Genomic DNA, 14,547 nt, shown 5'->3' with positions numbered 1-14,547 from the left:
GAGCCAATCATAAGAAGTTTTATGTAGCTAGGAAAGTGGCTCAGTGGTAGAGTGTTTGCCTTGCATGCATGAGGCCCTGGGTTCGATTCCTCAGTATCACATAAGCAGAAAAATCCGTAAGTGGCGCTGAGACTCAAGCCCTAGTCTTGAGCTGAAGAGCTGAGGGACAGTGTCAGGCCCAGAGTTCAGGCCCCATGACCGACCAAAAAAAAAAAAAAAAAAGTTTTATGGCTGTGACTTTTTGTCTTTAGAATTGTCCTTTCTACTCTTACATTTGAGAATAGAAGAACAGGATGGGGACATGATCAAGGAAAACTGACTGGGTAGCCCAAATTCAGAATCAGAGGAAGCATGGGGCAAGCAGAAAACTCTCAGTAGGTTGAACCTCAGTCACCCCGGGGAGGTGTCTCCCCAAGAGGGCGTGAGCTTGTTGACGGAGACCATCTCCTGATGCCCTGGCTGACGTGATAGGCACTGCCCTTGGCTCAAGCAGGCCCTTTGGGATTTTGTGATATCACACTCTTCTATTGACTTCTGTGTGCCAGCTGATGCTTGGAATGAGTCTGTAATCCTTGGGCCTGAAATATGTGAGTGTAGCCTGGAGATAAGCAAGGCTGCATAATCTTCATAGAGCCTGAAGATAGCTCTAGCTGGGACAGCCATATTTATGCTTAAGGCCCTTCAAAACACCAAGGAGAAAGCACAGGAACATCTGCCCTCTCTCTCTCTCTCTCTCTCTCTCTCTCTCTCTCTCTCTCTCTCTCTCTCTCTCTCTCTTTCTCTCTCTCTCTCTCTCTCTCTCTCTCTCTCTCTCACACACACACACACACACACACACACACACACACACACAGTCAAAACCTGTGGGAAAGATTGACTATAGACATCCAATGAATCATAATTTCAAAGAGGAAAGACATACACCCCTGCTGGAAGTCTTTCTAAGGGATCTGGGAGGCCCTGTTCATTATATTTCAAGGAAGATTGTTTGGACTCCTGGGTGGGTCTCTGAAGCAGCAGGCAAGTCAGAAGAGAGGTATTTGAAAACCAGGAAGGAGAAATTTTCCTTGGAGTTCTGCTGAAATAGCAGAAGGAAGGGACAGGCCTCCACCCCTGATGGCCCGCCCTAAGATGAGGCAGCATTAAATGTAGCTCTCATCTTCCTTTCTGAAAGAACACCAGGAGATCGGGACCATACTGTGTGCTCCAGCGCCCCTTGGTGGTCATCAGAGGCATTGATGCAGCAGAATTTTCCAATATTCTCTTGGAAATGTCATCCAATCACCATGATGCAAAACTGAGATGAAATCAGCCAGGCCTCCGTGGCTCACGCCTGTTATCCTAATTCTTCAGGAAGCTGAGGTCAGAGAATCAAGGTTTGAAGCTAACTGAGGCAGAACAATCTACCATCTTTTAAATGGCATCTTGCTAGGCGCTGGTAGCTCATGCCTATAATCTCAGGAGGCTGAGATCTGAGGATGAAGGTACAAATCCAGCCCAGGAGTAAAGTCTGTGAGATTCTTATCTTCTACAAATGAGTTGTAGCTCAAGTAGTAGAGTGCTAGCCTTGAGCACAAAAGCTCAGGGACAGGTTCTGAGTTCAAGTCTCAGGACTGGCACTAAAACAAAAGATAGGTTGATGAGATTTCTCAGGATTGTCCATATTACTAGTATATTATTTTTCTTCCCAGGGTTGTTTTTTTTTTTTCTCCCTTTAGGTTTCATGCTTACTGATCACCCTACATCACAAATGTAGTTATCGAATTACTTCCTCATTTTCCAGCTAACACTGCAAGGTCTGGTAGCTCATTGTCTCCATGTATTAAAACATCCATGCCATGGGTTGGGAAGGTGGCTCAGTGGTAGAGTGCTGACCTTGCATGCTTGAGGCCCTGGTTTGATTCCTCAGCACCACATAAGCAGAAAAAATAAATAAATAAAAGCTGGAAGTGGCCCTGTGGCTCAAGTGGTAGAGTGCTAGCCTTGAGCTGAAGAGCTGAGGGACAGTACCCAGGCCCAGGTTCAGGCCCCATGAACGGACACCCCCCCCCCTGCAAAAAAAAATCCATGCCTGTGTTGTGTGTGCGTGCGCATGCATGCACACATGCACATACTGAAGGTGTTTGAATTCAAGGCCTTGCATTTGCCAGCAGTGTTCTTCCTCTGAGATAAATCCCCAATCCAGCAAAGGACTCTCACTCTTTTTTTCTGCTCAAGATTACACTATCACTCCAGACACATCTCTATTTCAAGCTGTTGGTTAATGTCTGGTATTTTTTTTTTTTTTTTGTATTGATGTGTGTGTGTGTGTGTGTGAACTCAGGGTCTGGGAACTGTCTTTGAGCTTTTATGTGCTCAAGGCTAGCCCTCTAACCACTTTGAGCCACAGCTCCACTTCTGGCCTTTTTTGGTAATTGGAGATTACCAAGTCTTGTGGACTTGCCTGTCTGAGTTGGCTTTGAACCATGGTCCCTGAGTAGACCCAGCTCTCTATGCTTTTTCTTCTACAATATTGGGTTGAAGTGTTCCTTCCAAACTTAAATCTTGGGTGGGAAGGTAGCTTAGTGGAAGAGTGCTTGCCTAGTATACATGAAGCGAAGCCCTCAGTACCATATAAACAGAAAAAGCCATAAGTGGCGCTGTGGTTCAAGCCGGTAGAGTGCTAGCTTTGAGCAAAAAAAAAAAAAAAAAAAAAAAAAACAAACCAAGCCACAAGTTAAAGCTCCAGGACTGACAAAAAAATTACATCTGCAGAATTTATGAATGTGACCTTCTTGGAGGATAGAACCAGATGTGACAGTATACCCCTTGTATTACAGTACTAGGTAGTCAGAGGAAGATTGAGTTCGAGACCACCCTCTGCTTGCAGAGGAAAAACACTAGAGTGATGTTTTAAACTAGACCCTAGCCACCCTAGCCCAGTGTCTGGTATCTTTTAAAAAGGGGAAAATATTTTATCTCAATTTTTACCGTGCAATGGGATAAATGGAGGACCTTGAGCAAGCACCTTACTTCTTGACCAAGAGCCAGAAATTTACCTTCTCCAAGTCAAGGGCTATGTAGTGGATCTTTCAGATCACAAGGCTGAGGCTGGGGCTACAAAGCAAGACACTGACTTTTCTTACAAAAGCAGTATACTTGTACCTTCATTTGGTTAGTAAAGGCAGGCTTTCCATGGTTGGTTGAGTGAACCCCCCAGTCCTGTTGGCACTACCTGCCTTTGTGAACATGACAGTCCTGTTTTAGGATTCCTGTTGAGCTGGTATAGATAAATGCCACGACTTCTGTTGAGTGGAAATCTTTTTTTTTTTTTTTGTCGGTCGTGGGGCTTGAACTCTGGGCCTGGGCGCTGTCCCTCAGCTCTTCAGCTCAAGGCGAGCGCTCTACCACTTGAGCTACAGCGCCACTTCCGGTTTTCTGGTGGTTTATTGGAGATAGGAATCTCACGGTCTCTCCTGCCCGGGCTGGCTTTGAACCGCGATCCTCAGATCTCAGCCTCCTGAGTAGCTAGGGTTACAGGCGTGAACCACCAGCGCCCGGCTGAGTGGAAATCTTTTCTTCTTAGGTCTAAGACCTGGATTCAAATATAGTAGCAGCCACCTTCACTCACTGGCTAGCACTTGCTGCCAACCCTGAGATGGGAGTCTTGTGGACATTTTTGTGTCAGTACTGGAACTGAGCCACATTGAGTCTATACCTCTGAGTCCAGCTTTTTGCTGGCCAATAGCAATCCTCAAGCTTTTTTGTCCTGGGTGGCTTCAAACAATGATCCTCATATCTCAGCTGCCTGGGCTAGCCTGGAATGGATACCTTCCAAATCCTGGCCTCCCATGTAGCTCCGGCAGCTAGCCATCAATTGAAACAGTCTTGACAACTTTTCTGCCCAGGCTAGGCTTCAAACTGTGTTCCATCCCAATCAATTTCAGGTAGCTAAGATCAGTCATAAGCCACTGGGACCTGGGTGAAAATAAGCTGGCCTGGAACATGGTACCCGGCCCAGGCTGGCTTGAACTCAACCCTTTGTTCATTAACCTTTCAGTGATCCCATTTCTAAACAAAACCAAAAAAGAAAGCCAAAAACTAGAAAGGACACAAACAAAATGTATAAATGATTTAATTAGGCTCTTGGTAAGTTTAGAACACTATTTTGTGAGGATAAATTCCATTTGTTAGGGCAAAAAGAGATCTCATGTAGCCTTGGAGCTGAGGAATAGCTTTGATTTTGGGTAGAATTTGTGAGTCCACAGCCTTCTGATCAACCTTGCGCTGTTCTGTAACCTCGTATTTCTAAATGAAGAGAAAATTAAACAATTAGTACAGAAAATAACACATATCTTGTCAGGATGAATTACAGAAAATACAAGCAGTTAGGGCAGCCTTGCCAACTCTTACACTGGAGCAGTGAAATAAATACTATACCTTTGTACAATGAATGGAGTGGCTTGTTTATTCTACAGCAAGCCAATGACAGATAAAGGCATCCCTAGTGATTCCCCTAAAACACTGTCACTCTAAATTTCAGCTCAGTAGTAAAAACTAAAGGACATTACCCCATTCCAGAGAGAGACCTGTGCTACTGCAGGAGGCAGGTGACAGGAACACGCACCTCTTTTTCTGTGTCGAAGATTTCACCCTCCTGGTGTCTAGGCTTCCGCAGCTTCTTCTTCTTGAAATAATCGTCAGTGAGGTGTTTAGGGATTTTCACCTTGCTGATATCAATTTTTGTGGAGGTGGCAATAACAAATTTCTGGTGTGTTCTACGCAGAGGAACACGGTTGAGGGACAGAGGTCCTGAGAAAGAAAATGCAAGGTGAAAAACACTTCATACTAGCTGCGCAGGCAGAGCCTCATGTGGAAAAATTCTAATGCCCCAGATCTCAAGTCTGTCCAGGAGTCTTTCCTGTTCTAGTCCCTCCAAGTGATCCAGGTTAGTCAAAATCAGTGATCCCTAATTAACCGCACCCATTTACACACACCCCATTGCTTGCCTGGAATAAACAATTCACTTACTAGTTCAAACTCTACCCTGATGCCAATGACAGCTCAATTGTTAGTTTACACAGGATTATTTCCTGAAGGCCAGCAGTCAACCATTCTGTACTATATTAAGTTTACTTGATGAGTTGGAACAAAAAGCCCAATACCTGCTTACATTTAACCCACAGATCCACAAAGCAGTGTATCACACCTCACATCCTTAGTCACGAAAAACTACGTAGATGGAGCAAATGTGTATACATACCTCAAGCTTTTGAAACCACCTCATCTCCAGTTAACTACCAAAATAATATCTAAAAGTTGAGCTGTGGCTCAAGTAGGTGTGCACTAGCCTTGAGCAAAAAAGCTCAGGGGCAGCACACCGGCCCAGAGATTAACCCCATCGACCAGTGTGTCCATACAGGCAAGCATGAGTGCTCACACACATACACTTGGATTTTCTTACCAGTCACAAGTAGTAAGCCACTGCCCAGCTGCTTCAAGAAAACCACTCTCTGAAAGCCAAACAGAAAACAGTTTTCTACAATTATGAACCGACTTCTGTATTAAATCCTAGTCAATAAAGTCAGAAGCTTGGGGAATAGCCACAGTTGGCTACTAAATAAAATACACGTTCTGCAAGTGGATGTAGTGCCATTTGCAGCACACGATATAAATAGCCAACAATTACACATCATAAACTTGTCATTTAAAATAGGGAAATTCGATGAACAGTGAACTGCCATGTCAATGCTAATTCTTGCCCCATCATGGAGTGAATGAACAGCCCTGCCATGACAGAACCGAGCAAAGCCACCAAAAGCCCTCTGGTACCCGCGGCCCTGCCCCGCTAAGGCAGCATGCTCACCTTGCCTCTGTGGCGCCCAGTGAGGATGATGAGGATGGTCCCTGGAGTGATGCTGGCCCGCAGCCTTCGCACGTGCTGACTGAAGGGCTTCTTGCCATGGCTCAGCAGCTTCCGAGGCACATCCTCAGTGGGGTAGTATCTAGGCTGGAGAAAACCCACGCCTTAAACTTATTTCAATGTTTAGGACCCCTGTGTCACAGGCCCTGACTTGAAACTCCAATGCTCTATCCTCCTCTTTTTTTTTTTTTACTGTCCCCAGTAGGATGACAATGATTTCCATGTAAGCCTTGTTTAGTCATCAACTTTGGATAAATCATCATTCAGGATGAGCTTGGGTGGCTCATGCCTGTACTTAGGAAGTTGAGATCTGTGGATCATTGTCACAAAAACAAAACCCACACAATCATTTGTTCAGAAAAAGATATCCAAAACAGTTTACATCACAGAAGGGGTAAACAATGGAGATACAGCTTTAGTTTCCATTTAAAGTAGGCTGGAAGCATGACTTCAGTAGTAAAGCATCTGAATAGGAAGTACAAAGCCCCCTAAGAAAAATATAGAAACCAAGAATAACGCATGCTACATCCCCTGTATCACAACTTAACCTCGCAAAACCATGCCTTACTTGCATTTTATGCAAAGGGAAACAAATCTCTCAAGACTGAACTTCAGGATTTATTAATCCACTTACTGGAAAGTAACACACCATGGGCTAGGAATGTGGCTTAGTGGCAGAGTGCTTGTCTAGCATGCATGAAGCCGAGTTTGGTTCCTCAGTGTCACAGTAACAGAAAAAGCCGGAAGTGGTGCTGTGGCTCAGCTCAGGTGCCCAGGCCAAGTTCAAGCCAAAAATTGACCAAAAAAACACAAACCACCACAAAAGTACTAGGAGTAACAAATAAAATAGGACACTCCCCCCAGTCCCTTGGCAGTGTTGGAGATTGAATTCCGGCAAGCACCTTGCCAACTGGGTGGCGTCCCTAGCATACCCAGCCATCTGATATCCCTTCAAGTCTCACCATTTTCCGAAGCTTAACCACCCGGGTTCCTCCATTCTTGTCACCACCAACTGGTTTTGTGACAGTTGCAAGAACCTTCTCCTTCTTTTTCTTTTCAACCTACAAAGACAGACGCACACACACGCACAAAGTCAGTGCCGACGATTAAAGTTCAGATGTTAAAGGCCAGCGTTCCTTTTCTCCCCTTACCTTGGACTTAGCAGCTGAGTACTTCCTCTTGTACATGGCTTTTCTGGAATACATTGCAGACCGTGAGTATCTGCCAATTCCTCGGACCAGGACAGGATTTCGGCTGCAGTGGGGCATCCCTTTCTTGGGCTTTTTATTTTTAGCCTTTGGGGTAGCCTTCTTCACCTTGCCATCGGCACCAGCCTTCTTGGCTGCAGGTTTCTTCTCCTTAGCATTCGGCTTCTCAGCCTTTTCACCCGCCATCTATGAATATTGTAAAATAAATAAGACACCATCCTACACACAAAAAAAGCAATTCTAAGTAAAACTACAGAGGGGCTGGGTTCCCCCCCCCCAACCTCGAAGGCATCACCCTTCCAATTCCTACTCTTAAACCTCATGCGGCGAACACACTATGATCTTCTGAAACTTGAGTGTGTTGGTTTGTAGCCTAAAGTCCCCACACCATTACTGTCCCTGTTTTGTGGGTCAGAAAAACTTAACAGAGTCTTTTAACACACTGGGCCCAGCATAAAGCAAGCAGAGACGCCGGGACGGCTTCGGGGGATGGCTAAGGGGACGTTAAGGTTTTGGCCACGGCCGCAGGCTCCAACGTGGCTGAGGCCAGTTCGGCGGCAAACTCGGGAACCTCCACCAGGCCTCAGAATCGCGCGCGGAGTCGCGCGGTCGCTCTCGTCACACCACCTCGCTACGGCACCTCGTAGGGGCCTCGTCTCCCGGGTCCAAGGCGACAACCGGCCGGGGCCTTGTCCGCTCCCCACCTACCCTCCCTTCGCTCCCCACCAACCCGACAGAAAGAAAACGTCCGGGGAGGCCTCTAAGTTAAGTCTGGACATGTTCGACCGTTGTAGGTGTGAAATTAGTATCCTTCGGTCTCGGATGGCGAAGGATTAGGGGGTCCTGAAATCGAGTCTTGCAGAGGCGGCAGCCATTCTTACCTTGCAAGACGGGAAAGAGGACTACGTTCCCGGCTTCCGGTCTATAAGTGATGACGGGAGGCGTCTCGTTGAACTTCCTTCCTGGACGCGGCATCATGGGAAATGTAGTTTTCACTTCAGCATGTAGCTGTAATTCCTGAAATAGGGAACAGTTTTTGTAGGCCCAACGCAGAGGAGGCTGAGATCCGAAGGTCAGAGTTCGAAGCCAGGCTAGGCTGGAAAAGGAGTTGTGGTTCAAGTGGTAAGCTAAGGGACAGTGCCTAGACCCTGAGTTCAAACCCTAGGACTGGCAAAAAATAAATTAAAAAAAAAAAATTGAACCTGTTCGAAGCTAGCCTGGGCTCCTAAGTAAGACCTGGTGTAAAATTAAATAAATAAATCACTAGCCACTAGCTTGCTTGTGCCTTTAATTACATTTAATTTTTTTATTTAATATTTGGAGCTTGAACTCAGGACCTGGATACTGTCCTTGAATTTTTTTGCTTAAGGCTAGCGCACTCCACCACTTAAGCCACAGTTCCACTTCCAGCTTTTTTAGCAGTTAACTAGAGATGAGTCTCCAGTGAAGCTGGCTCTGCACCAGGATTCTTTTTTTTTGAGGGGGTGGGGTTGGAGGTGGGGGCTAGTTCTGGTGTTTGAACTCAGGGCTTGGGTGCTGTCCATGAACTTCAAGGCTAGCATTCTACCACTTGAGCCACAGCTCCACTTTTTTTTTTTTTTTTTTTTTTTTTAGTTGTTGGCTGTGTAATTATTGGCGATTAAAATCCCACTGACTTTCCTGCCTAGGCCAACTTCAAGCTGCAATCCTCAGATATCAGCATCTTAAGTAGGTAGGATTATAAGTGTAGCTCCTATGAGACTCTTACTGCCAAAACCAGCAAAAAACATCATTGGAGGCTTGGCTCAAGTGATAGACTACCAGACTAGTGAAAAGGCCAAGCAAGATCAAGAGGTCCTGGGTTCAAGCCACAGTATTGGCACAAAAAAGGAAAAAGAGTATATTCAAATCATTATTATAGGTAGGTGTTGGCATAGGAAGATTTTTCACACACATACACACACACACACACAAAAAGAGAAAGTGACATGAAAAGGAAAATGCAGTTTTTGAAGTTGAGAAATACAAAATAAGAGTCATTAAATGAATATCTGTTGAGGTTGTTATAAACCAGGAGCTATGCTATATATAGACAAAGATTACTTTGTCTTAAAAGGAGCTCTTAATCTAAGGAAGGAGCCAGAGGACTCAGCCATCTGACACTGAAATGTGTTAGGTACTGATAGAAGAATGAGCAGGCAGCCCAAGAGCATAGGAAGGGGCCTCTGGTTTATTTTGAGAACGTGGTCAAGGGGAGTGGTGCAAAATAGAGCTGGCTATTTGAGTTAGAGCTGAATCTTGTATGACATTTAGTTTTATATATGGAAAAAGGCTGAAAAGGGGCTGGGAATGTGGCTTAGTGGTAGAGTGCTTACCTAGCATGCATGAAGTCCTGGGTTTGATATTTCAGTACCACTTAAACAGAAAAAGCCGAAGTAGTGCTGTGGCTCAAGTGGTAGAGCACTAGCCTTGAACACAGAGAGGCTCAAGGACAGTGGCCAGGCCCTGAGTTCAAGCCCCAGTACCAGGTGGAAAAAGGTTTGTAAACCATAATCCTAAAGAACTACATTTTGGATGGTTGGTATGTAAAAAATAGGAAAAAGCCTTGGAAACTGCTAGATTATATGAGGGTGTTATCAAGGGCCATGTCTAGAGAACCTCATGAGTGAATGGAGGATTTCAAATAAATGCTAACGTCTTCGAGCCTACTTCTGGATCATGGGAATGACAAGGTTTGATTCATACAGAATATAGTGTAGGAAAATCTGGGAGGGTAATGGGGGGTCTGCATTCGAAGAGCTTATAGTTTACTTTGGGGAAGATGCAAATGAGCTGGGTGCTGGTGGCTCACAGCTGAAATCATGGTACTCAGGAGTTTGTGTCCTGGAGGATTCTGGTTCCAAGCCAGCCAGGCAGAAAAGTCTGCTGTCTTCAAGTATCCAAGAAAATGTGGGACTAGAGGCGTGACTCAGTGGTAACACCAGCTGTGAGCAAGGAAGCCTAGAGAAGCTAGGCACTGATGGTGAGTGTCCATAATCCTAGCTATTCAAGAGGCTGAGATCTGAGGATCAGTTTGAAGCCAGCCTGGGCAGAAAAGTCTCCAATTAACCACCAAAAAGCCAGAAGTGGAGCTGTGGCTCAATAGGTAGAGCACCAGTCGAGCAAACAAGCTAAGAGAGTGTGCCCAGGCCCACGGTTCATGCAAATATGAATATATATATTCATTTATATCCATATATAAATATGAATATATATTCACATGAATACATATATTTTTTTTGCCAGTCCTGGGACTTGAATTTAGGGGCTGGGCACTGTCCCTGAGCTTCTCTGTGCTCAAGGCTAGCACTCTACCACTTGCCACAATGCTTCTGGCCTTTTCTGTTTATGTGGTACCGAGAATTGAACCCAGGGCTTTATGATTGGTAGGCAAGCATTCTACCACGAAGCCACATTTCCAGCCCGAATATATTCATATGAATATATTCATATATGTATGAAATAAGCACGAGTGTACATATATGCCACATAAAGGAATACAAAGAAAAGAAAAACCTGAGTGTGAGATCTAGAAGGCTCTAAAGAAAAGACAAACCTGGTGTGTTGTTTCATGTCTGCAATCTAGCCACTCAGGAGGCTGAGATCCAAGGATCACGATTTGCCAGTTTAGGCAGAAAGTTCATGAGATACCTCCCCATCTCAACCGGAAGAGCTGGTGCAATGGCACATACCTGTCATCCCATCTACCGCAGGAAGCATACACAGGAGGGGACTACACGTCTAACGGTAAAGTGAGATTCTCAAAAATAACCACAGCAAGATTTAGAGGCATATCTCAAGCGGTTTTTGTTGTTGTTGTTCACCGTTATAACCCTATTGTCCAAAACAGAGCCTCACAAGTAGAAAACGCTCCGCAGACATCTAGCTTCAAGAACAAATAAAACTTATAGAGCACTTACTACACAGGCCAGGCCCAGTCCTGAGCATTATACATTATTACAGAATAATCCCATCGGTACAATTACTATTTTAATTTTCACGGGCAGCAAGGCAAGGGGGAACCCGAGGCTCAGCAAAGTACGCAACTTTCCCGCGCTCACGCAATCACTAGAGCAGCCCAGGGCCCGTGAGACGCGAGAACCACGACGCCCGGCTCGGCAGCGCGCGCGGGGAAGGGAATGGAGCGGGTGGCGGGGCTGCGACCGAGCGCAAGCCACCACCCTGCGGCAGCCCGAAGACCAACGGAGGAAGCCGCGGGGGTCTCGGGGGAACCGGTGACGGCGGCGACCCCGCTATCCCGCACCACCCGCGGCCCGGTCCGCGGGAGCGGCGGGAGCGGCCGTCCCGAGCCCAGGCAGACCGGAAGCAGGAAGTGGCGGCGGGCGTCGCGCGAGGTGACGTCACGAGGGCGCCGCCGCCGAGGGGCGGGGGGCAGGAGGAGGTGGAGGAGGGGGGGAGGAGCGAGCCGGGCTCGGGGGGCGGCTGCACAGAGTCCGGGATCCCCCAGGTCTGGAGGGGGGGGTCTGCGCGCGGCCGGCCGGCTCTGCCCCCTCCAACGCCGCCCCCCCCCCCGTCCGGTCCCGAGCCGGCTTCCTTTCGGGGCCAGCCTGATGTGACGGGGCCCCGCGGAGCCTGAGCGCGGAGCGGGCCCGCCGCGGAGCCGGAGGGCGGGAGGAACATGACATCGCGGAGGTGAGGAGCCCCGAGGGGCCCGGCGGGGCCTCGGCCCGGCCCGCGTCGCCTTCGCTCGGCCCCGCCCGGTGGGGGCGCCCGGCCGGGCTCCGGGCTCGGTCCCGGCTGCCGTGCGTGTGCGTGTGTGCGTGTGCGCGTGTGTGCGTGTGCATGTGTGTGTGTGTGTGTGTGCGGGGCGGGGGGGGGTCGGGCTTCCCCACCCGCCCGTTCTCGGCCTCCCGGCCTCGGGGGGCGGCCTGGCCCTCCGCGTCCCCTCCCCGCGGGTCCCCATTCATTTCCTGCCTCCCCGAGTTCCGGCTCCCGCGGCCCCGGGGACGCCTGTCGGGACGCGGGGGGCAGGTAGGGGCGCCCCGGGGACCGCGGACGCCGGCGGCCCGGCCCGGCGCCGCATTCCTGACCCATTGCCTCATGAGAATTGCCTCATGGAGATTCCGAAATAAACCCGCTCGCTCCGTGGGTCGCCGGCCCGGGCCTCGGGCCGCAGCCCTGCCAGCCGCCCCGGGCGCCCCCTTCCCCTCGCCCGCCGCCCTGCACTTGGGGACTTCGCCCGGGACCCCCTGATCCTTTGAATGTCCCCTTGCGTGTCCTTTTCCTCCCCGTTCCTCACGTGCCAGAAATGGAAAAACTGACGGTATCTGCAGCCACTACGAGTATTTCCTTCCTCCGCCGTCTTCGCTTCGGGAGGCGGGAGGGGACGGGAGCTTTATCGAGTTACTCCGGGGCTACAACCTCCTAAGACAGGTAACTGACGGCCGCGGTTGGGTTTTACGGATGTGGAAACTGAGGCTTTGAAAGCGAGGTGCCGATGAGAGTCAGAGGCGTCACGGGAACCTCTGGAAGTCGAGGCACGCACACGGTTCGTCACTAATGGTTAGCCCCCCTCACAACGATCCTTTGAGGCCTACTCTCCCACTCTACAGTTGAGCAAACTGAGGTTTAGAAGTAAACTGGCCTGACGTCACTCAGCTAGTAAATGGTGGTGCCTGCACCCCCTGCCCCAGGTTAATTACCCTGTTGCCATTATTGTTTTGTAACTATTGCTAATCGTTTGCAAGTTGTAACTTTGTTGCTAAGTACCGGTTTGACCTCTAGTTTGATGCTGATCTTTTGTGTCAACACTGACACATAGGATCCATTGTCCTTTTTTTTGTTGTTTTTTGTTTTTTGAGGGGGGCCGTTGGTACTAGGGTTTGCATTCCAAGTGTCCTCCTGCTCGCCATCTAGATGCTGAACCACTCGATCCCTTTTTGTTGTGGTTGTTTTGAGATAGGGTCTCAAATGTTCATTTCCTCTGTAGCTGGGATGACAAGCAGGCACCACCAGGCCCAACTTTTTGTGTTGAAATGGGGGGTCTGGTGAACTTTCGTGCCTGGGCTGGCCTGGAACCACCAGCCTCCCTATCTCACCCTCTGAATAGCTGGGATGTCAGGCACACATCCCTTTGCCCAGCCCCATTGTTCATTCTTTTCCATAATTGTCCAGTTTATAGTCACTGCCATAGATATCTGAAAAACAATCTCCAGCTGTTGGGGCTATGTTATTTAGACACTTTTCAGAATATTAGGAGTCTCTCAAAACATACCGCCGTGTTATCCACTCATGGATCTGGAACAAAAAAAAAAGGGGGGGGGATGAAAAAGAAAATTGAGAAGTCTTAGGAAGTGAGTGACTTGGACAGGTCTCTTGGCCAGGGCTTTGCAGATCAGGGTAATATATAGCTGCATTTCACCAGAACAGTGTATGGCCTCAAAGGCTCGAATTCTTTAGGGAGCTTTTAAATAAAACCGTTGTCTGTTCTTTAATCTGTCAAATAGTCATTGGGCCTTTTGTTCCACGCGTCTGCTCTTCCAGACAAGTAAGGATCTGCTGCTTTCAACGACAAAAAGGCTGGGGAGGAGGGAGAAGGAGCTGAGCAGGAATAGACACGACATTGTCCAGCTTGTTAGTTTAGGAGCTGGGAGGTGTGGGCACAGCCAGAGTGGCAAGTGGTGATGATGAAGCTTGACAAGGAGTCGTTCCTTCGGCTGGCTCACGGAAGGATAAATCTCACTCACTGTTAAAGAAAAGAGGCATGTGTCACCTAAGAAGCGAGGCTGTGGAACATAACATGTAATGGGAGATTATATATTTTTAGGTTGTAAACTTCTATTGTGTGTGTGTGTGTGTGCTTTCTTTTTGGACAGAGTCTTTTTGGTATGTAGTTTAGGGTGGCCTTGAATTTAGGATTTTTCCAACCTTGGTCTCCTGAGTGCTGGGATTACAGGTAGCATTAACTTTCACGCCTGGTTCTCCTCCAACCCCCCCCCCCCCCTTGTGGGGCTTGAACTCAGGGCCTGAGCACTGTCCCTGAGCTTTTTTTGCTCAAGGCTAGCACTCTATCATTTGAGTCACAGTGCCATTGCAGGCATTTTCTGTGTATGTGGTACTGAGGAAGGGGACCCAGGGCTTCATGCATGCTAGGCAAGCTCTCTACCACTAAGCCACATTCCCAGCCCTGTCTTTTTTTTAAAATAAGCTTTATTGATATACAAATGATATATAATAAAATGATGTGTAATAAATTGCATATATTTGTACATTCTGATAAGATTTGATGTATGTATGCAGCTGTGTGCAGTTGTGAAACCATTACCACTGGTGATAATGAAACATCAGACTCATCCCTTATGAATCTTATAATCTCTCTTTTTGTTGTTGTTGTTGGTCTTGGGGCTTGAACTCTGGGCTCGGTAATCTCTCCTTTTTAGGCAGCTGCTGGTCCACTTT

General features: G+C 47.9%; 2 protein-coding genes across 5 annotated transcripts in view; one reads left to right on the top strand and one right to left on the bottom strand.

Annotated features, from left to right (window-relative positions):
- Nucleotides 1-4,098: 4,098 nt before the first annotated feature.
- On the bottom strand, nucleotides 4,099-7,318 carry LOC138826368 (large ribosomal subunit protein eL6). The gene is made up of 6 exons (XM_070021458.1): nucleotides 7,054-7,318; nucleotides 6,865-6,963; nucleotides 5,846-5,989; nucleotides 5,444-5,492; nucleotides 4,607-4,791; nucleotides 4,099-4,287 (listed from the first exon to the last, which is right to left on the bottom strand). The coding sequence occupies exons 1-6, from the start codon at nucleotides 7,294-7,296 to the stop codon at nucleotides 4,135-4,137; spliced, it is 873 nt and encodes a 290-aa protein (XP_069877559.1). The 5' UTR covers nucleotides 7,297-7,318; the 3' UTR covers nucleotides 4,099-4,134.
- Nucleotides 7,319-11,547: 4,229 nt separating this feature from the next.
- The window catches only part of LOC138826367 (tyrosine-protein phosphatase non-receptor type 11), a 42,457-nt gene continuing 39,457 nt past the window's right edge, over nucleotides 11,548-14,547 (top strand). For 3 of the 4 annotated variants that reach the window (XM_070021456.1, XM_070021453.1, XM_070021455.1), the window contains exon 1: nucleotides 11,548-11,781. In XM_070021456.1, the coding sequence (XP_069877557.1) occupies nucleotides 11,768-11,781 (14 nt within the window). In that variant the 5' untranslated portion in view covers nucleotides 11,548-11,767. The remainder of the gene's footprint in view (nucleotides 11,782-14,547) is intronic. The other variant, XM_070021457.1, reaches the window with a different exon arrangement.

This window comes from Dipodomys merriami, unplaced genomic scaffold (genome assembly GCF_024711535.1).
Source record: "Dipodomys merriami isolate MVZ:Mamm:240054 unplaced genomic scaffold, mDipMer1.0.p SCAF_142, whole genome shotgun sequence".
NCBI classification, from domain to species: domain Eukaryota; kingdom Metazoa; phylum Chordata; class Mammalia; order Rodentia; family Heteromyidae; genus Dipodomys; species Dipodomys merriami.
Note: the sequence above shows the minus strand (reverse complement) of the source record. Positions and strands in the feature narration are given on the sequence as shown.